The sequence below is a fragment of the Cheilinus undulatus genome, linkage group 1, assembly GCF_018320785.1.
Source record: "Cheilinus undulatus linkage group 1, ASM1832078v1, whole genome shotgun sequence".
Taxonomy (NCBI): Eukaryota; Metazoa; Chordata; class Actinopteri; order Labriformes; family Labridae; genus Cheilinus; species Cheilinus undulatus.
Window position 1 is genome coordinate 50,250,881 of NC_054865.1, and position 23,732 is coordinate 50,274,612.

The 23,732-nt window shown below is 38.5% G+C and overlaps 1 protein-coding gene across 1 annotated transcript in view; it reads left to right on the plus strand.

Moving 5' to 3' along the window:
* The first annotated feature begins 6,592 nt into the window (after window positions 1-6,592).
* Window positions 6,593-23,732, plus strand: part of LOC121513288 (transmembrane channel-like protein 3) — a 29,752-nt gene continuing 12,612 nt past the window's right edge. The window contains exons 1-10 of the mRNA XM_041792930.1: window positions 6,593-6,714; window positions 10,448-10,594; window positions 13,680-13,755; window positions 16,526-16,607; window positions 17,916-18,022; window positions 21,136-21,234; window positions 22,650-22,792; window positions 23,051-23,198; window positions 23,308-23,351; window positions 23,571-23,718. Of these exons, the coding sequence (XP_041648864.1) occupies window positions 6,593-6,714; window positions 10,448-10,594; window positions 13,680-13,755; window positions 16,526-16,607; window positions 17,916-18,022; window positions 21,136-21,234; window positions 22,650-22,792; window positions 23,051-23,198; window positions 23,308-23,351; window positions 23,571-23,718 (1,116 nt within the window). The remainder of the gene's footprint in view (window positions 6,715-10,447; window positions 10,595-13,679; window positions 13,756-16,525; window positions 16,608-17,915; window positions 18,023-21,135; window positions 21,235-22,649; window positions 22,793-23,050; window positions 23,199-23,307; window positions 23,352-23,570; window positions 23,719-23,732) is intronic.

The window sequence follows — 23,732 nt, forward strand, 5'->3', positions numbered from 1 at the left end:
AACATGTTCTGTGGTTCTACCTGAACTTCATATCAAAGAAAAGTGAAAACAGTGTTCAGTGTTATTTGTTACAGCTGCTCTGCAGGCTAAGTAGTTTGTGAAATTTAATGTTAGTGTGTCACTAATGCTAATTACTATTTTAAAGATGCATTAGTGACTATTTTTGTGTTGTTAGTTGTGTTTTCTATTATATACTCAAGCTATTATTGAGTTTCTATTAAAATAATTTATTCTAAAAGCTTATTTATAGTAGCTGGTTTGGTTAAGAGTTCTGATGATTTAACTAAAGGAAACTATGATATTTTGAGTTAGAGCGTTATGTTTAATTATAAGCTTTATCCTATGGACAGAAATGCCCATACTATTAGCATAGAAAGTAATTTTATGATGACCTTGTAAATAGGCCATGAATGAGATTGATGTAGTAAAGCCACATCACAAATCTAGGGTTTTAAAATAAAAAAAACAGCCCTCTCATGCATATTGACTTAGAGTAATGTGTATTTCCATCATTTAAAAAAATTAAATCATGTGATTCCACAAATCTTAAATATAACCAACCAATTCAAGCAAACAGAAGATATAAATAACAGGGCTGTGTCTAATACAAGCACACCTGTACCTTCTGTAGATAAGATTAAAGAAGGCCCTGGTTACTTTTTGAGGAGATATAGTTATATCCAAACTTTGATTACTGACAGATCAAATGTCTTTTGTGAATGGTTTAACATGTTTACATGTTGTTGTATAACTGTGTGTAAGCAGTGCATTTGCATTATGAATGTATTGCTTCAACACTTGTAGGAGCCCAGATCACCAGCAGTCCTGAGCAGCCAGAACCCTAGAAAAGACAAGAATGGGACAACATTCCTCTCCCAAAATTCCAGTAACTGGTCTCCTCACTTCCCAGACATTTACAGACTGTAAACATAGCCCTGTCCCTTTTTAAGGTGTGTTGCTGCCATTAAATTCAAAATGAGCAAATATTTTTCATGAAATGGTAAAATGACTCAGTTTTAATGTCTGATATGTTGGTAATGTTGTGTTGTAAACAAAATATGGGTTGATGAAATCTGACAATCATTGTGTTCTGTTTTTATTCACATGAAATGAGGCGTACCAACAAAGGCAGCAGAAACAATCAGATTTCTATTGATCGACATGATGCTGACGTTCTATTTCAGACCACCAGCAGAGCTCTCATCATATCACTTTCACTATAAAAACATTTATTATGATCGCTCTCTGCTGGATTTATCCTAAAATGTATCGACATGTAGATGCAGGATTTTCCGTAAAAGTGGCTCTTTCCTTGAAAAGTGGATGATTTTGTCAACAATAGGAACCAAACGTCACCAGGAAACAAGCATCAAAGCAAACAATGAGAGCATCGTGTCACTGTGTGCAGTTTGTGTCGAAGGAGAACTGGAGCTTTAAATAACAGATGTGAGACAACAGAGTTTATATGAAAAAGACTTCAATATCAGCTTTTCTCATGCAAGTGTTTGGTCAAGTTTTGTGAAATAAATATAAAATTTATCAAATAAAAAGTCAATTTTGAATGGTGGCCTTAAAGACACACTGCAAAATCATTTCATGAAACAGAGAAACATTTAATAAAACGGAAACATTTGACCCATCTAGGTCCTTAACTCAGTAAATTTCTGTGGAGATGGTTTGATATCTCCATGTCTTGTCATGTTGTTCCCAGCTTGTTTGGAGTCTCTTCTGGTCGTTCCTCAGAGACAAACAGAGACAGATGTGCTCACCTGTAATGAGAGGATCCTCTTACATGTGTGGTCCACGGCGCTGACTCTAAGAAGCATTACAGCAGAGTTAAAGTGAATAACCAAGCATGACAAATGTCCTTGTGCCACCTGGATGACGCTCTCTGCTTCTAGAGTTTCTACTGGATGTGAAAATCAGTGGACTGAGCTTTCACTGGATTATTGCTTTAGAACAGTGTTTCTCAACCTAGCCCACCCGAACAGCTAAATTGTAGAAAACGTACAGTGCTTAAATTTATTAGACCACCCTAACCCTAAACAAAGAAGGGTTTATGCCACAGCTGCCCTAAATTAACAGCATTGGTAATTACCAAAGTAATTTTTTATGTTTCTGCAATGGTTAATACACCAATATGTAGAAGCTCTTTAACCCAAATGACATTTTTAAAGCTAAAATATAATTATTATTGTTATCCATGAATTTTCAAATGTACTGATTTACAAAAAACTGAAAAAATAGTAAAGCACATTAATATTTCTTGATTAATATGTCAAATTATAGCTATTTACTTGCATTGCTGAACAGAAAAAATGAGTTTCAGTGGTTGAATATTATGCTTGATTCATTTCTGACTTCTCAGAGACGCCCAGTGAGCTGGCTCAAATTTGGGTGAATTCAGTTTGAAATCCCTTATTCCTGTTCAAAATGATAAAACGTGGAGAGCTCACTGAAAATGAAAGACTCCGCATTAAAGCACTTGGTGACACTGGATGGTCTTTAAGACAAATATAACAGGTGGTCTAATAAATCTGTTAAGCACTGTACCTTTGCAAAATGATTTGGGTCTTGAAATTTAAGCCATTACTTTTCCCCCATTGTCAACTTCATCAGATGATTGTCCACACTGTCAAGTGATGGTTTTGCTTGTTTTCCAAAACTACATTATCCTCAGTTTATTTATTCTGCTTATTTGTTAAAATTCCAGCTAATCTATACACAATAATAACTCATTTATTCTTTATTATTTTTTTAAGATTAGTTTGATATGGGCAATATTAAAGATTAAGTAAAAAAAAAAAACATAAATTCAGTGATGACTTAAAAAAACTGAAAATGATGCATTTTAATTACCAAATATCATGACTGAATACAGTATTGGCTTACAGAAAATTTCAGATTCGTGTTGAATTAATAAAATAAAAATTGAAAACATTTTAGTGTCTGACAGAGTTGACAAAAATCAAGATATGATGGGGAAAAAAATCCATATTTTGGAAAAAATGTCAAATTAAAGTCAGTTTCTTTGCACAACTGCTGAGACCACAACCTACAAAAATCTCCGCTTCACATCACTGTAGTCACATTAAAGTACAAAGTCAAGTTTGGAACACGTTTTTTTCCCTTTTCTAAAGAATCAGTGATAGATATTTTGCAAGCTTCTCTGCACACCCAACGGAAATATACAGACAACAAATAAAGGTTGAACATTCAAATTTAAAGACTACGGTAAAAGTGTGGGAAAACAGCTGATTCATTTCACTTGCAAAGAATCATTTCCAGAGTCAGAAGTTCCCTGTTTTAAGGTTATTGAGGAAGACTGAAATGACCATGTTGCTCCAGAGCCACTGCTCTAGAACTAGGTTATTGGTCTTTTGTGGTCACATGACTACCACGATGTTGCTCACTTTACTGTGAAATCTGAAAGAAAATTCAAACTTAAAGGAAGTGGTGAAGAAAACACAACAACCAACACATTACAAAACTGCTAGGAGTATTCAAGGTTTCAGGGGAGAGGGTTCAGGTGGATAAAAAGAGGAGAGATGTCTCTGCACCTTGACTGGAGTCCACCTGTGGTAAATACAGTTGATTGGACATAATTTGGAGAGGAAAACTCCTCTCTACTGAAGGCCTCACAGTTGACAATGCATATCAGAGCAAAAACCAAGTCATGAGGTCAAAGGAACTGTCTGCAGAGACAGGATTGTTGCAAGCCGCAGATCTGGGAACGGCTACAAAAGTTCTTTTACATTGAAGATTCCCAAGAGCACAGTGGCCGCCATAATTCTCCAATGAAAGAAGTTTGGAACAACCAGGACTCTTCCAAGAGCTGGCCGTCCGGCCAGACTGAGCAATCGGGGTAACAGGGCCTTAGTAAGAGAGGTGACCAAGAACCTGATGTGAGTGTGTCTGACTCCATCCCTCCTGCTGCTGTTTCTCTGCAGGCTTTTTAAACATCTGGAGTTTTTTCTCTCAACATCATCAGCAAAGACCTACAGTATACCTTTTCCTCCTTTTCCTCCATGCATCAGCCAGGAGCATAGGTGTTCCCCACGGGGGAAAAAGGGTACTGATTACCCGAGCCCACAATAGTGAGGGGCCCGGGTAATTAAATTGTATCATATAGAGTAACATACAATACTGGGAGGGCCCTGCTCCTCCTTTTGAAACGTCCAAATGGTGTAGTCTAATGCTGCAAGTAAATTTAATTGAACCATGATAAAAAAAATATTGCTCATAAATGGGGCAATTATGGTTCAAAACTACATTAAATTCATAGATATTTGTAAAAATGACACATTTGTTGCTTGATAGCCGGTTAAGGGGGTTCATGTGTAATATTCTTTCTGGGGGCCCAAAACCCCCTAGCTACACCCCTGGCCAGGAACATCCTTTGACATTTTAATTGAAAACTACAGAAAGAGATTCACAGGGCCACATTTTAAACGAGCGTTTGCTGGCCTTCGCTCATTCAGTGCCTCTTTTGCTAATGAGGCGTTAGGATTATGCTGTTGAGGCTTCTGCAGGTATAAAACTGGTATTTAAATCTTTCCTTGGATTAAATGAGTGTTAAAGCTCCAGAACCAGAGATCCTCACTGATAAGCTGCTGAATCATTGCAGGACCCCGATGACCTGGTTGTCATCATGAGATGTGACTGGACTCAATGAACAGCATCACAGTGACTGAAGTACTCCTCCGTGTAAAGTCAGACTGGAACCAATTAAATGGAGACATCTGTCCAGTTTGTCTCACAGCGTCCTGAACGATGCAGGAGCAGAGTGAACATCAGGCACCCAACCATTACTGCAGCCATAACGGCCTGATGCATGCCTGTGATGGTTAACTGGACGATTAAATGTAAAGTCTGTGTAAAAGGAGATCATAAACGGCCTCTAAACACCATCTATGTTTGAAACAGTCTTTGTAAAATCAAGACTGTTTCATAGCCATCGATCCAAGGAAATACCAAACATAGATCCAAGGAAATACCAAACATAGATCTAAGGAAATACCAAACACTCAAAACAGATAATAAAGCCATAATATGCTGAGTTTTCACCCTGGAGTGTCAGTGCATCTCAAAAATTTTAATGTCATTATTTATTTTCTTTTTTAACTGTGACTTAATTCAAAAAGTTAAACTTTTTGAGATCATATTTTTATTATAACTGGCCCACCAGTATGAGGTCTGTAGATTTCCTCCAGTATAAAAATGTAAACTTAAGCTTGATTATTTAAAATATCCTTGTTAAGCAATAAAAATCGGAAAAAGTAAAGAGTAAGAAAAATTAGATTAAAAGTCAAGAATGTGGGGGAAAAATAATTTGTGTTTTATTTCATATTTTCAATTTTGCATCTCAAGATTACGACTCAACCTTATGATTTTGACTTTTCATTTCATACTTTGACCTTTTCAAGTCATAATTTGGACTTTATATGTCACATTTTTATCTTTTATATTCCCAATGGCATGTTTTGACCTATGTAACTCCTTACTTTGGCTTTTAAATTGCATATTTTGACTGTTAAACACATGATTTCACATTTTTTCTCATATTTTGGCATTTTAAATGGATCATTTTTACTTTTTTTTCTATCATATTTTGACCTTTTACACTCCAAGTTTTGGATTTAAATCATATTTTTAACTTTTTAAGTCATTATATTGAATTTTGGCTCATATTTGGTCATTTTTAACTCCTAATTTTGGCATTTTAATCCCACATTTTGACTCACAATTTAAAAATTCAAGACATAATTGACTTTTAAACTCATTATTTCAAATGTTATCTCATATTTTGACCTTTCGAATGTCTGATTTCAACTTTGTCCTTGTATATTTGCTCTTTAAAAACCTTATTTTTCAATTTATAATATCATGTTCTGATCATTTAAACTTATAAATTGGAACTTTTATCTCAGATCTGAGCCTTTGAACTTATCATTTCTACTTTTTTTGAATTTCCAAATGATTTATCATCAGTTCTGTTTTTGTAATGTTTAATTACTGGTGAAAATGAGGTTGACAGTTTAAGGTGTTGACCCTGTTTGGCCCTTAGGTTGGACCTAAATCCAGAATCCGGCCCCTGCTGTGATTGAGTTTGACACCCCTGTTCTACATTCATCTCGTACACTGGTTTGCTGAGTCACAATTATGCATCATAGAGAGAAGTTTTCTTTTGAAATGATTCCTCAATTTCCAAAAAGCAAGTAGGCAACTAAAGTTGGCAGGCAGCTTTTTTCTGATTCATTGTGGCTGTAGAAAGAAATCCTCATACTGATCATTCAATCAAAGACTCTGTTTGGATTTGTTGATGTTATTTCTGCAGGTGTACATACATGTCAAACATGGAAAACCCTTCTGAGATGTTATCTTAATTAAAGGTAAATGAAGCATGGCTGATAAATCTGACATCTGATTGGTTCTGTCTCTTTAAGCAGCCAGTACAGCTTTGATTGGACTCATGAGTGTGTTTCAGTGCTGTGGTGTCTCCAGCAGTGGGTCGTAGGGAGGGTACACCCAGCCCCTGTGCCGTTAAAGTCTGTGTGATGTGATGAGCACACTCACTGTGAGCACAGGCAGCATGAGTACGGTGTCCGAGCCTCTGGTGGGCAGCAGCAGGTCTCTGTCCGCAGCCAGGAGACACAAAAGTATCAGGAAGAACTCACGCAGGATTTATTCAGCTTTCCAGGACCACCAGCAAGGGTGAGTTTGATCAGTCTTCCTCTGAGGGGGGGGTTCCATATACCTTTCATCTTTCTGAGCCTTAAACCACATCCTGAAGGTTATACAATTAAGTCTTTTACTAAATCTAATCATCCACAGGGTTTCCTGTGGGCTTCATGACTCTTAACTGCCACTCAGCATCATGATGGACATGACTTATTTCTATAATTCGGGGCTCATCGGTCTTAAATCACATCCACATATTTTATATGAATGGAAACTCATGATTAATATCTGGATGTTTTTTCTGTGAAGATTTTAAAAAATGTTCTTTGCATTACCAGAAACTTTATGTTGAAACCTGTTTGATTCTACAGCAACAGTCCTAGACTCAGTATTGGGCAAATTTTCATTTTTTTCTTCCACTATTGGTTATATGCCTCTACTAGGTTGTGCAGTTTTCTCCTTTGTCGTGTCAGTGGATGCCTAACATACCCTCATCCAAAATCACATTCATAAAAAAACAAAAAGGGAAATATTTGTAGATGTTTTGTAGATCTTTAAAAGGCATTTGACTCAGTTTGGCACAGTTTTCCATTCTATGACTCAGTGTGACGCTAGAGGAAAAATATATGACCTAATCAAATCTAAAAGTTTAACAGTGAATGCTGCGTAAATCTGGAAAATAAAAGAACACAATGTTTAAAACAAGAACGAGGAGTACATCAGGACTCTAACAGATCCCCTACCCTCTTTAATATGGATATTAAAAATCTAGCCCCTGCATCCTGATAAGATGTTCAGGGCAAAGAAATCAAATTTCTCATGTACACAGAGGACCTGATTCTACTGTCTCCAACAGATCATGGATAACAGAAGAATCTTTCACTGTTGAGCCGGCATACATCGTACATTTCAAGCCTACATGAAAGCCATGGTGGAATGTCAGCTCACATATAACAGCTGAATTTCTTATGACCATTGTGCAGAATTTATAAGATCACACTATGCAGTCAGATGGTCGTGCATGATCAGAGTGTTAGCAGTGAAGTGGGGACGGACTGGGACAAAAATCTGTGGAGTATCACATACTGAGGTTAAAGTCATACAGTACCTATAAAAGTATGCATCCTCTTATATGTTTAATTCTTTTATTGATTTTCTAAATTAATCGACATAATTTTGCTTTTGTGACCAAATAAAAAAACCTCTTCAATGTCGAAATGAAAACAGATTTCTACAAAATAATGTAAATTAAATAAAAATATGTATTATGTGAAATAACCCTTCAAGTCAGTATTTAGTAGAGTCACAGTTGGCTGCAATCATGGCACTAAGTCTGTGTAGATAGGTCTCAATCAGGCTTGCACATCTGGACACTGCAGTTTTACTCCATTCTTCTTTGCTGAACTGCTCAAGCTCTGTCAGATTGCACAGAGATCAGCTTTCGCTGTATGCTCCAAGTTGTAGCTCTGTTGCAGACTGAATGCGATTGTCCTCCAGGATGAATTAATATATATTTAGCTGCATCTGTTTCACCTCTGCCTTTACAAGTCTTCCAGGGCCAGCTGCCTGAGGCCCTGTCCACATGGAGAAGAAAACAATATATTGCTGTTTTGTTTTGAAAAAGTATTCCGTAAGGACGGAGTCGTTTCAAGCAATATCCGCGTAAGTATGAAACCATTGGAAACGACTGAAAACGCTGTAGTGCAAAAGCCAAGACTGTACGTGGCGCTGTGTTGCTGCCACGGAAATGCACCAAAAGAGAAGAACATCACCGAAAACTGACACAAATTTTCTTCTAGTTGCCGTTCTGGTTGTTCTCCACATTGGATTTAAGAACATATGGTTTATGCATTTAGCAGTGGTGGTAAAGGAGCATCAGATTTTTCTGTAAAAGCCATAACAAGCTCAGTAGCTTCTGCAGCATGAACACAACCGTGTAGTCCGTCATTATTGTTTTGGCCTAACCCGCGCAGGCGCCTTAAGGGAGCTACGCTGTGTGTGACGTAATCGTTTCAAGAAAGATGCGGATAGCTGTCCACACGGAGACGAAATGGTAGTCGTTTACGGATTTATGCACTCTGGCACCCGTTTTCAAAAAGTATCGTTTACAGTCACCCAAAACACCGTTTCCATGTGGATGAAACAATACACAAGAGTTTTGTGTATACACCTGAATTCGTCTCCGTATGGACGGGGCCTGAGAAGCATCCCCACCAGTGTTTGGGGTAACGCATTACAAAGTAATCCGTTAGAGTACTCAGATTCCTTTTTTGTTGTAACAAGTAACGTAACGCGTGAGTTTTACAATCAAGTAATCCCATTATTAGTCACATTTTCATAAAAGTAATCTGTTACCGAAAGAAAAGTCACAAATTACCTCTCTCTTCCATGGCTTCAAAAAGAGAGAAAGAAAAAAAAGGAAGCTCCTTGAGGCATCTGCTCTGTTTGTCCTTCTCTCTTCCTGTAGTCATGTTGGCATGTAACGCCATGCCAGCGGAAGGTAAACATTCTGTGCCATTATGCGCGTTGTTAGCTTGTTGAGCCTGTGAGATGACAGAGAGGACAGCATGACACTGTGGAATTATCCACATTATTGCGCTGTTATTACGCACAGTGTTGGAGTGGTTGTGTCTGCCTTTGCTCAGCCTTGTCAGGTTGTGAGCATGTTAGAGAACTGTAAACTTTTTCCTGTCTGTTAGCGGTGTTATCAGGCTGCAGAGACACAGATTATGGGCTGTGGTTTATGCTATACATTGGCATTACAGTCTGCACATTCAAATGCGGATGTGCAGTTACCTGTCGTTTTTACAACCAACGAGTTGAACAAGTGACTAAAGAGTTTTAATATTTAGTAACGTAAAAGTACCCCAACACTTTAGTTTTAGAAGTAGGTAACGCAGTAACGTAATAAGTTACTTATCTCAGTAATCTAACGAGTTTGTTTCAAAAGTAACGCTACCCAACACTGATCCCCACATCATGATGCTGCCACCATTGTGCTTCACAGTGGGGATGGTGTGTTTGTGGTGATGTGCAGAGTTTGTTGTCCGCCAAACATAGCGTGTCGTCTGATGACGAAAAGCACCATTTGGTCTCCTACTTGCGTCTTCACTCAGTTTGTGAGGACGGCCTGATCTAGGCAGATTTACACGTGCCATATTCCTTCCATTTCTTCTTCAATGACATTTTCTCTGAGTTGCCTAGAGTGTTCTTTTGTCTTCATGGTGTAATGGTAGCCAGGAATACTGATGAACCAGTGACTGGGCCTTCCAGACACAGGTGTTTTTACACTACAGTCACATGAGACACATTCACTGCACTCAGGTGATCCCCATTTCACTAACTGTATGAAAATACACCAATTTACTGGACCTCTGTTGAGTCAGGTCAGTCACTTTAAAGTGGATGAATATTTATGCAGTCACTTATTTTATATTAGATATTTATACTTTATCAACATAACTTTGTAGAAATCTGTTTTCACTATTGACCATGGTTGAATAGAAATAAAGGGTAAAACATCCAATGGGGTAAGTACTGTTATAGACAGCATAAGCCTAATACTGTCTTTTGTCATGTTTGTGGAAACAGTCTAATATCACCCAGTCTACATTCATTTGTTTTTCATTGAACAGAACTACTCGATGGTAAATGAAATGGCCGGAATAAAAACGAAGCTCTGTCCATTTGGATGATTTACATACAGCTGTGATGGTTAAAAGCATCCGTCTTCACCATGCGCCATCTGCTTCTGTTTCCTCTGCAGCTCCTCTGATGATGAAGACAAAGACGATGAGCGTGTGGACAGCAACGACCCGGAGGAGATGTTCCAGAACATCCAGTACCAAAAAGAGATCATCGCCAACATTCGGACCAGACCCTGGCCGATGAGACGGAAGCTTAAAGTCCTAAAGTACCCAGTGTTTGTTTTTATGTTTATTTTTCAATAGTAGAATCGCTCAGTCTCTCCACTCCTACTCTATCACACAGATTAACATTGTGCTTAAAGAGTATATGAAAGAAATTTTACTCTTCTTAATGAAAGCACTGTGGAAATATTAGTCTCATTTAACTGAACCAAAAAGGGCAATGAGATTTCCTCCAAAGTGTGTAGAGACACCCTTGAACTGAGGACTCTTCACTGAAATGGCCCTTCATGAGGTCGATTTGCTTCAGTCCATCACTGCTTTCATCTCATGTCTGAATTTCACATGCAAGAGAGAAGAGCTGTTAAAAGTGACCCTGTTTTTCTGGTTCGTACCACAAGCTACTCACAAAGCATTCTGAGATTGTTCCCAGCAGCAGGAGGGCAGTCCCACTTTTAAGCAGCTTTTCTCTCCCATTATGTGAAGTTCATCCATGATATGAAAACACCTTGGAAGAAGTGTAGTGGTGCCTCTTAAAGGATGTATTAACAGTGCCTATTAAAAGTATACACCCCTTGGATGTTTAACCCTTTAAATCATTTTGTAAATCAGTCCGGATTCATCTGTTGTTTTTAACAAAACAAAAACAAAAAAACCTCTTTCATTTCAAAGTGAATTCAGATTTCTACAACATAATGTCAATTGAATTTGATAAAAGATATGTCATATAAAAACATGACTACATAAATATTCCACCTTCAAGTTAGTATTTAGTAGATGCACCTTTGGCTGCAATCACATCACCGAGTCTGGATAGGTCTCAATCAGGCTTGCGCATCTGGACACTGCAGTTTTACTCCATTCTTCTTTGCAAAACTGCTCAAGCACTGTCAGGTTTCCCATTTCAAGTTTAAGGCACACATTTTGTTTTTTGGTTGAGGTCTGAGCTTTGACTCAACCACTCCAGAACATTCACCTTGTTGTCTTTAAACCATTAACATGTAGTTTTTGCCGTATGCTTCGGGTCATTGTCTTGCTGGAAAATTAATCTTCTCCCTAGCTGTAGTTCTCTTCGCTCTCAGCTGTAGACTGAATAAGATTATCCACCGGGATTTACTATATTTTGCTGAATTCATTTTACAATCTTCCTTTACAAGCCTTCTAGGGGCAGCTGCAGCGAAGCGCCCCCACAGCATGATGCTGCCACCACCGTGCTTCACAGTGGGGATGATGCAGTATTTTGAGTCTGCCAATCATAACATCACTGATGGCCAAAAAGCTCAATTTTCTCATCAGGCCAGAGAACTTTCTTCCACTTGGTCATGGAGTCTCCCAAATCCCTTTTCACCAAACTTTAATCCAGATTTAGCTTTTAGTCTGAGTTATCTTCAACAGCGTCTTTCTCTTTGCTACTCTTCCATGCTCTGACTGGTGAAGAACAAGGGCAACAGTTGTTGTGTGCAGAGTCTCTCTCATCTCAGCTGCTGAGGCCTGTAACTCCTTCAGAGTAGTCATAGGTGTCTTGTTGGCCTCTCTCACTAGTCTCCTTGCACACTCACTCAGTTTGTGAGGACCATCTAGGCAGATTTACACATGTGCCATATTCCTTCCATTTTCTTATGATGGATTTAGCTTAACTTTGGAGATGTTCAGCGCTTTGATATAATCTCCTTTTCTCTGAGTTGCCTGGAGTGTTCTTGTGTCTTCATGGTGTAATGGTAGTCAGGAATACTGATGAACCAGTGACCGGATCTTCCAGACACAGGTGTTTTTCACTTGAGACATGTTCACTGCACCCAGGTGATCCCCATTTCACTAACTGTAGGACTACCAACCCCCTGCTGGCTTGACCTCTGTTGAATCAGATCACTCACTTTAAACTGGGTGAATTCTTATGCAGTCATTTATTTGCATATAATAACATACTTTGTATTAACCTTTTTCACTTTAACATTAAATATGTTTTTTAAAATATTTTTTCTTTGTGAAAAAAAATATATCGATGGTGGCTTTTTTTTTAAATCAGTCAAGGTGTGACTACTTTTAACAGGCACTGTGTCTATGTGTTTTTTGTCATATATTTTTCTTTATGAGTGCTTAATTAATGTGACCCCTGACTTTCGTGTATCTTGTTCCAACTTGTCCAAACTCCTTTAAACTGGTATGTTCTGGGATGGTAGACAGAAAAGAGGCAGAGGGAGCAGCAGATAGATAGAGGGAGCTGCTCAGATGTGCTGAGTGTGTGCCGTGGATAACAGCTTTTATATGGGCAGTTTGTTATTACTGCAGAGGTTTTATTACCATCATCAGAGCGGGAATGCAAGTCTGCGTTTCTACCCCGTCTTTAATCTCAGTGTGAATGTCTGCGATTAATCCCACAGCCATAACAGCTCGTATTTCACATCTCTGCTCTTTACTGAGAAATTACACAGAAATGTAGAGTTACTGTCCCAGTCTGAACTCTGACCTCAGCTTTATCATGAAATGAAGTCACAAAATAAACATCAAAAGCTTCAGTTGCTCTCCATCAGAGGGTGAAATGCAGTCTTCGTATCCTGAACCAGAATATTAGATATGAGGTGTTTAAGATGATGATGATCCAGTATTTACTGTCAATGTTAATGCAGCCAGTCTGCATGACTGGTTAGAAACAGGACAGGAGAGACAGAGCGAGAAGCTGATCTTGAGTACATACTGGACTTCAAAAAATAGTACGCTTTTACACAGCACCCCAACTTTTTTGGAACTTTTTTGAGGTTGTAAACCATCAGACCAGTTAGAAACCACCTGTGAAATTGCGAGTCCCTGCGCTGCACACAATCAAAAATGTTGATTTAGAATAAAAGCTGGCAGAGATAAGCTATCTGCCTCCTCTTCATATCAGCATCCATAATTAAAAACTGTTACACCAGATAAATGACTGTCTGACCTTCTACAGAATTATCGACCTTCTCATTTGCATGTTAAACAAGCGCTCCTTCCTCTTCTTCATGAAGTTATTTCATTTAATCCTTGTAGCTTAATGTCAAACAGTCAAACGCCTCCACACATCACATGTATTATCTATTACATAAAGTGAAATTTACATTTATGTGCTTACAGCGGGTTATCTGTTGTCTCTTTGTTTTTCAGGCAGGCCAGAGAGATTGTTCTGAAGTATGAGGGCCGACTGACCAGAACCAGAGGTTACCAGACTGCAGGAGCTGATGTACGTACACACCTCAGACAATTAGGGCATTTTCACATGAAGAAGCATAATTGCTTTATATCAAGCCTAAACACAGATCCAAGGTTCAAGGTTGTCTGCATAAACCATACTAGGGTAAATGTGATTTGCAGTCAGCAGTAACATTAACATACATCAGATCAACATTAAAGAACAATAAGTTTAAAAGAATCAAATTAAAGTACATTTTTACAGCCTGTGTATTAACACAGTCAGTGCATGCAATACGTTTACATGCCCTTTTTAAACAGAGGTCCAGCCAAGTACTGCTAGTATTCTCACAATTACTGAAATGGGGAACACCTGAGTGCAGTGAATATGTCTCAAGTGATTGTAGTATGAAGACACATTTGTCTGGAAGGTCCAGTCACTGGTTGATCAGTATTTCTGGCTATCATTACACCACGCAGACACAAGAGACTTTGAGAAAAGGTTTTTGCAAAGTTTAAGTCAGGGGATGGATATAAAACATTTCCAAGGCACTGAACATCACAGAGTTCAGTTAAAACCATCATGAAGAAATGGAAGGAATATGGCACATGTGTAAATCCGCCTAGATCAGGCGGTCCTCACAAACTGAGTGACCTTGCAAGAAGGAGACTAGTGAGAGAGGCCATCAAGACACCTATGACTACTCTGAAGCTTCTAGGTTTCCTTGGTTCTTCACAGGTCAAAGCTTTATGGGAGAATGGCAAAGCGAAAGTCACTGGTGAAGAAAACTCTGATCAAATCTGGACTAGAGTTTACCAGAAGGGATGTGAGAGACTCAGTGGTCAAGTAGAAGAAAGTTCTTTGGTCTGATGAGACAAAATTAGTACTTTTTGGTTATCAGATAAGAAGCCATGTTTGGACGGTGGTGGCAGCATCATGCTGTGGGGATGCTTCTCGGCAGCTGGCTCTGGAAGGCTGGTAAAGATAGAGAATAAAATGAATTTGGCAAATATAAGAAAATCCTGGAGGATAATCTAATTCAGTCTACAAGAGAACTTCAGCTTTTATTTTCCTGTAGCATACACAGAAAGCTGCACAGAAATGGTTTAAAGACAACAAGGTGAATGTCCTGGAATGTCCGAGTCAAAGCCCAGACCTCAATCCAATACAGAATTCGAGGCTGGACTTGATCAGGGCTGTTCACACCTGATCCCTGTGGAACATAATGCCTAATCCAGTTTGGGTCCCCTGTAGGTGAGTTAACCAGACCTCCCAGAAAATCTAATTTGGTGCATCTTAGTTTGGCTACCATGTTTATATGGCTTTTTAAATTCCAGTTTCAGTCAGACTAATACAGTTATCCACTTTTCTGACTGTATGTAAACATACTGAGCGAAATAAAGTCCATCTTTCCTTAAAGCTTTGTACTTGTGTAAAATTATACAGTTTCCACTTTAGTTTTGCTTGCAGCTTTTAAATGATGTATAAGCAGATAACTGTTTTAAAGCATCATGCAGGAGATAAATAGATAGAGATAAATAGAGCAATTAGGCATCCTCTTTCCTCCTCCGTGTCGACATGAGCGGCTTAAGTGAAGTCGACACTAAAACTCCACTGCCAAACGTCCATTTCTCCTGTGACTGTGCTCTCAGAGCTTTTCTCTTATTTGTCTGCACTGCAGCAGCTCGATGATCAGAGCCAGAATAATAAACCATGCCTGTCTTCATTTGTGCAGACTGCTGAACTCAAATTAAAAAGAGCTTTTCTCCTAATGCCGACTAAACATAAACATGCTGTACATAACTCAGCATGTGTTATCTGCCTGTCCTCATCAGTGCTCACATATACAGAGAGAGAGAGCTGTGCAGAGGCAGCACGTGCATGAGTGGATTTACTGCCTGTTGTTATGGCTCACTTTAATTAAAATGTTCAGGCTGCTCAGCCTCCAATTAGAATAAATCCATTTTAGTGTGTTTGATAATGAGTTATTAACTGTTCAGCTCCACTAATTAAAAATCAAAATCAGTGGTGCAGATGACTTTATGGGAAACAGTTACCATGATCTCTTCCCTAAAGTCCTACCGACTGAGTCCTCATTGCACCACATTTTTCCATGCAGCAGCTGCATGGTTAGGTTCTCTGAGCATATATTTATGTTTATGTGCTCATAAATATGTGCTGTGTGCTGGTGCTTATCACAGGTGTTGCTTGGGTGAGAGGTGGGGTTTCACTTTAGACTGGCTGGCAGTCAATTGCAGCGGTGAGATACAGAGACAACAACCAGAGACTCTCACACTGACAGTGCATTTAGAAAGTATTCAGACCCCCTTCACTATTTCAGTTTTGTTTTGTTTCAGCCTGATGCTACAGTTAAAAAAAACATTTTTCTTCTCATTAATCCACACTCAAAACTCAATCATGATAGCATGGATGCAGCTATAGCAGCAGTTTGATCAGAACTGGACATTTTCTTTATCAAAAGAAGAGCAAAGAACCACACTGAAGACTTTTCTTTGTGGAAAAGATGTTTTTGCTCCTCACCGCACCGGCTTCAGTAAGGTTAATTTACCAGCTGGCTCCACTGATAGTGAAGAACCCTGGATTGATATGACGACAGCCTTCACTGATTCTATCCTAAATTAAAACACTTCAGAGAAAAGCTTGACAGGTTTAGGTGATCTTTAAGATGTTTGAAATTTCAGTACTTGTTCAGATTTTTAAAGAAAGTGAAGAAAACCAGCAGGCTGTATACATTGACTCATGGAGATGTGTGTCTGTCAGAGTTGAGACAATGTCTGAAGTGTTTTTCGTTCTCCTGCAGCTGCTGAAGAAACTTTCCCGAGTACTTTACAACATCGTGGTTCTGTTTATCCCCTGGGAAATGAGGATTAAGAAAATTGAAAGTGAGTTTCCTATTAAGATATTGAAGATTCTCAAAGTGTTGTCCTTTATATGGATATTGTGTCTTATCTTAATTTCATACAGACTCAAAAGCCGTGAGATTGTCAGAAAAAATAGGCTCATTTTAAATAATACAGTTTGTCAGAAATACTCTGATGACAACTCAGCAGTCACAGAGTTACCTCTTTTTTAACCCTGTCCACTTCATATACCTGTTTATATTTTCATTCATGTTTTTTCTTAAAACATTTTGATTACTCAGTATTTAACATTTTATTTCACATTACCCTGTTTATATATTTATTTCCACTTAAAATCTTTGTGTGTTTTTTTGGTTTTGTTTTCATTACCCCATTGTTATCACTATTATTATTGTTATCACTATTATTATTGTTATCACTATTATTATTGTTATCACTATTATTGTTATATTTATTTATTATTATTATAGTGACATTACTTTTATTATTATTTTGTTTGTTGGTTTATTCATCTGTTCATGTAAGGTATTCACACTTTATGAATTTCTTTGTTTAATTTTGTCCACATTAAAAAAAAAAAGTCTATTATTATTATTTTTTGTTTTTAATTTATTCTTATTATTTTTGTTATTGTTATTGTTATTATTATTATTATTATCACTGTGATTTTTCTCTGAATAAAACACCTCACACTAATGACCATAGCACTCTAATTTCACAACAGCTATCCTCCTGAAAATCTCTTCTACTCTATAGGCCTCTAGTAGAAGGTACTGCTGTCTCAACTGTGTTTATTTCATTTTTATATTATTATTATTATTATTATTAAATACTGATATATATGCATATACATTTTAAAAATGTATTCTTCTTTTTCTTCCTCTCTTCATCCCTCACTGTCTCTCATGTACTACTTGAATATAACTGTCTGTCTAGTTATTTCTCACCGATTTAAAAAAAAAAGCAGCACAGAAGTAAACAGAGAAATTTTTGTCTTTTGCCCTTCAACCAATCTTGGCTTTCAATTTTTTTGCTGTAATTTTACAGCTTGGTTCATATATTTAACTGACCTATCTGTAAAATGGTCTGTTTATAGTGTTTATATTTGGTTTATGAACAGACATACTTTATATCATATATATGTTTTAAAAACGTCTCTTTTCTCGACTTATTTTTTGTATTTGCACTGTGATTTTTTGTGATTTTTTGTGATTTTTTGTTCGACGTGTGCGCTTGAATTGAATTCTACACTATTCGGTGGTCTCCCTGAGCATGGACTTTATGTAACATCATGGTCTTCCTCTCTGATGTTTCTTCTTCCATATTGAGGTCACTTTGGCTCTGGCGTGGCGTCCTACTTTATATTCCTCCGCTGGCTGTTTGGGATCAACATCGTTCTGACCATCATGACTGGAGCCTTTATTGTCCTACCAGAGGTCAGAAAATCTACCACACAACATTTCATTCACAGTCCTCCATATCCAGCCTGCTCTCACTTAGAGCATCTCCACTGCTTGCCTCTGGATTTGAACAGAGGACTCTGTTTCACATAATGAGGGAGAAAAGCTGTTAAAGTGGCCTTTCTGGATAATGCTGCTAATCACAAAGCAATCTGGAATGACTTTCAGGATGATTCTCTGGCAGCTTCATCTGGACCAAAACCACAAACTGCAGACAAAGGAGGAAATGCTGCTGGATTTATGCTGACTTTCACACACTAGCATTTTCCACAGACATGACTTATCAGATTGTCCCTGACCCCTAATCTCCTCCCTCATTCATCTCTGTGTCCCTCCATCATGTGTGAGGACTAACCTCACCACGTCTCCCCTAAACTTGCTGAGTCTCCCACTTCTCATTCCATCTGATGGCTGTTCTGTCATATTTTTATGTCTGTGTTTGAAAATTGTTCAACCCAGGACACGGCGGAGGGTCAGCTCTGTTGTTTCTCGTGTTAATTTGCCTCCAAAGGTTCAAACTAACTCATATATTTTATCCTTAAAATTTCACACTTATGTGGAATTATTTGACATGAAATGTGGTGTGGTTTGAGATGTGCAGACAGCCACTATGGTTTAATTCAAAAACTCCTATGCCATTACACAGTCAGTATGAAAAGTTAAGTCAAGCTTCAGTTACAGCCTGATTAGGATCTTTAAGTGGACTGATGTCCTTGTCCCAGTATACAAGCACCGGTGGAGAATCAGTATATTGATAGAAAAATGTCAGACTCATCTACACAGGCCTGAGGTGTCATGTTCTCAGGTTTCTGTCCATCTGTTTGGTCTTTCTTGTGGACGTAATATCCCTAGAAAGCTTCAGGAGATTATCATCAGCCTTTGTATAACTGTCCAATTAAGTGTCACATTTTTTAAATTCTGGAGGTCAAAGGTCAATGTCACTGGGCTTGTGTACATCCTTTAACCATGAAAAGCAGATGGACTGGCCAGATCCCATGTCTGTCATCAGCAAATCCACCCTGCAAAGCCTCAGTCTGAAACATTTGTGCCAGGTCTGAAAACAACCTGACCAATCAGGCGGGCTCTTGTAGCGGCAGTTTTATCAGAACTGGACCACATTTCTTTATTTAAACAAGAGCAAAGAGCCACACTGAAAGCTTCTCTTTGCAGAAAAGGTGTTTTTTCACTTCTCCTGACCGACCTTTGCATGAATTTTATCCACCAACAAGCTTCTCTGTCCATAAACTACAGCAGTGTTTGTTGAGCTCTGATTACTACCAGACCAGCAAATGTCTGTCATTTTTTCTTGTTGCTCTGGTTGGCCCATAAAGCATGTGACAGGCAGAATATTCTTCCAGTAACTTTTCGAGAATTTTTAAAAAAGTCCTGCCCTTCCCAAATGCGTTGTAAGGGAGGTTTCTTACAGTATATGATTGCAAAATACAGCGACATTTAAAAAATTAGAATCCCAGTATGAAGTTTATTTTTTCCTGTGATTTAACTCAAGAAGTGGAACTTCCATATATTCTAGATTCATCATTACAAAGTGAAATATTTCATAGCTTTTTGTTTGGAGCTGATGATGACGGCTTACAGCTCAAATAATAAAAAAACACTATCTCAAAATAGAGTTACAAAAAGGATTATGATACCGAAATGCTGACCTTCTGGAAAATGATGCTCATTTATGCACTCAGTAACTGGTTGTTTTACATAGATTACTGCATCTATGTGGCCTGGCATGGAGACAATCAGTCTGTGGCACTGCTGGGGTGTTATGAAACCCAGGTTGCTCTGATAGCAGCCTTCAGCTTGTCTGTATTGTTGAGTCTCTCATCTTCCTCTTTACATTCCACCAGGGACTCTCTATAGGGTTCAGGTCAGACTAGCTGGCTGGTCAATCAAACACAGTAACACCAGGGTCAGCGAACCAGTTTCTGGTAGTTTTGGCTTCACTGTGGGCAGGGGCCAAGTCCTGCTGGTAAAGGAAATCAGAATCTCTATAAAGCTTCTCAGCAGATGAAAGCATGAAGGTCTCTAAAATATCTGGTAGACATCTGACTCTGGACTTGATAAAGACCAGTGGACCAACAGCAGCATATGACATGGCACCTCAAACCATCACTGACTGTGGAACCATAAAACACTGGACTTCAAGCACTGAAGGATTCTGTGCCTCTCTGATCTTCCTCCAGACTCTGAGACCTTCATTTCCAAATGAACCCTCTGAAGGCTGAGCTCATCAGCTTTCCAATAATATGATTTGATACAGTTTCTGAGAACAGCCTGCTCTTTCAGCAGTGACCTTCTGTGGCTTACTCTCCTTGTGGAGGGTGTCAGAGATTGTCTTCTGGACATCTGTCAAGTCAGCAGTCTTCCCCATGATTGTGGTTGTGTGCACTGAACCATAATGAGAGAATAAAGGCTCAGGAAACCTTTGCAAATTGGACCTTTCCTCAATTTTCTTATATTTTGATATTGGATTTTTTTAATTTCTTGAGCTGTAATCATCAAGATTTTAAAAAGTATTGAAATATTTCAGTTGGTATAAGAGTGAAGTTTACTTTCAGCAGTTAATCAAAGGGGAAAAATGAACTTTTTCATGAGTTTTTAATTTTTTTTTAGATACAGCTGTACATCTATGCCATTGTTATATGAACAGTCTATCTGGCATGTCAAGTTAAGCTTCCCTTGCTTGTTAAAACAATATCTCAAGAATGCTTTGAGAGATTATTAGACTTGCCCCAATGTTCATCCTGATTCAAAGATGAATTGATTTGATTTTGGAGGTCAAAGGTCATCAGGCCTCATGGTCAGCCTTTCCCTGTAACATGTCTACAAATCACACAGAAAGCCCCCGGCCCTTCTTCTCGACCCACCCTTGCCTTTTAACTGTCCACCAATTAGAAAAAGAGTTAAATCAGTTAAACTTTGTTAGGCAGTAGAAGTAACTCAGTTAACAGTTTGTCCTTTCAGCCAGCTCTTCCCTGCAGAAGTCTTGGTGTGCACTATAGTTGAATTGTTAAATTTGGTATGAAAAGCATCTTTGTTCTTAATGAACTGAAATTGTCTCTATTTGTTATTCCTAGCTGCTGGCTGGAGCTCCATTTGGAACGACGAGGAGTAAAACGATCCCAAAGGAGCACCTGGCTTCAGCCCAGGATCTGGACACCATCTGGTCTCTGGGGGTAAGCCTCTTTTTCCTCTTACTGCTCTGTCAATAACACATTATTTACTGACACAGCAGAGCATCGTTTTACTGCCTCCCTCCACTCGTTACATAAAGTTCCATTTAAACAGTCGTCCATCAGGGTGATAGTGAATAACAGGGCTCTTCTTCTGGAGGAGGAAACATTCTTCAAGAAGTGCTCATGTCAGTAAACTTTCTTCTTCTCTTCTTCCTGCATTGAAAATTCAGTTTGAGAGACTACTGGTTTAACGTTTCATTATCTGAAGACCTTTAATGAATAAGTCCATATTAGCACACTATAGATTTTAAACATTTAAAACAGTGGTTCTCAACCTTTTCAGCCCAGGACCCCAAAATTAAAGGTGCAAAAGACTGGGGACCCCCACTGTACCTGAAGGTGTTTGAACACAGCCATGCACAATCTAGAATTTGTGCAGACAAGGCCGCCCAAAGGGGGGATAAGGGGAAGAGCTTTAACCTGAAAAATAACCACTCTTACCAAAGAAGCACAGATATTTTTTATTGATTTGTGTGGTGGATACCCTTCTTAAAAATGGGATTAAATCACTTTGGTTAAAAACAGAAATAATATGGTTTAAAAAAATGGCTAAGATAGGTTAATAATGGAAAAAGGTGATGAAATTGTATTTTAAAAGTAGCAGAAATTGGTTAGAAGTGGCAAAAATTGAAAATGTGGAAAAAAAAGGGAAATTACAAAATGGCTGAAATGACTTTAAATGGCAACAATTGGAGGAAAATTCGTGAAATGGGATGAAAATTGGTATAAACTGGCAAAAGGGTTAACTAAGACAGAAAATGGGCAGAGAATGGGAGAAATGGGTTAAACTGACAAAAATGAGCATTTCAAATAATGAAATGTGGTTGAAATGGGCGTTAAAGATGGTTAAAAGTGGTTAAAAGAGAAAATAATGGGTCAACAGAGGCAATAATAGGTGTAAATACTGGTAATACTTGGTTTAAGAAGTGGTAAAAACTGGCAGGAAAAAAGTGTTGGAAAGGGTTTGATATGGGAAAAATTTGGTTTTAAGTGGCAAAAATGTGCTAAAATTGACAAAATTGGTGGGAAAAAGTGATAAAAACAGGTTAAAATTCAGCAGAATTTGTGTAAAGTGGCAACACTGTAATTTTGAAAATATTTTTACTTCTTTTAGGGCACCTCTCAGTGTCTCAAGACCCCCATGGGGGTCCCGACCCCAGCGTTGAGAACACCAAAACATTGCACCATACCCTCAATGCTTTGTTTTGGTCTATAAATATGTCAGTCAGTTGCCAACACTGTTGCTGTTTCATCCAATAGAAAATCTCTCTCAGTACGTCAAAGCTCTCTGCTGATTGGTCGGTAGTGACTTGTGAGCATCAGTCTGACTGTTGGTGTGTCTTTGGTCTCCACAGGGCTACCTGCAGTACTCGGTGTTGTTCTACGGTTACTATGGCAGAGTGAGGAAAATCGGCAGTGCAGGGTACCGGCTACCCCTCGCCTACTTCCTGGTTGGGATGGCTGTCTTCGCTTACAGCTTCATCATCCTGCTGAGAAAGTAATCATTACAGTTTTTACATCTCTGTCCCTGCCATCGAGATTTTGTCCATTTACACTAGAAATTTCAGTACCAAAAAAGTTTGTTAAATGTGAATAGAAACAGAAAACAGTGTTGGCAAATATAGAATTGAGGGCTTAACTGGGTTTAGAGATCCCTTCACTGAGCGTACAAGTACCTGGAGTTTATTCCAAATGATGCGTACAACATAGGCATGCATGATGCATAATGTCTTTGTTGATTGTATTTCTGCTTCAGAATGGCCAAGAACTCTCGCCTGAGCCTCGCCAGTGCATCAGATGAGAACTTCACATTCTGCTGGAGGGTTTTCTGTGCCTGGGATTACCTGATAGGAAACCCAGAGGCAGCTGAGAGCAAAGGCGCTGCCATTGTCAACAACATCAGGGTCAGAAGAAACTCAGTGGAAATCTATGTATCATATAACACCTCTTATTTATTCACCAATAAAGCAGAACAGCACTTATAATTATTATGCCATTGTTTGTCCTGCACAGGAGGCCATCGTGGAGGAGCAGGAAAAAAAGAAAGATACGAGTCTGTGGGTGTTTTTTTCTTTGTTTCTTTTTTCTTTTTGTTGATTGAAAAGTTTTCTAATGCAGTTCAGACCAAAAGTTTAAAACTGATAATAAAACTAATTAAAAGAATAAGAACAGGTAAATAAGAACTATAAAGTTACTGAGAACTCCAGATTTTTGTAGTTGGGATTTCTCTCACTGATGAATGTCTGTCTGTGTCGTTCGTTTGTCGTTCCTGTCAGAGCCGTCCTCATCAGTCTGCGTATCTTAGCCAACATCCTGGTGCTGCTGTCACTGGCTGGCAGCATCTACATCATCTACTTTGTGGTGGATCGTTCTCAGAAACTGGAGCAGGAGAAGCCGGAGCTAACGCTGTGGGAGAAGAATGAGGTAACAAACATTGT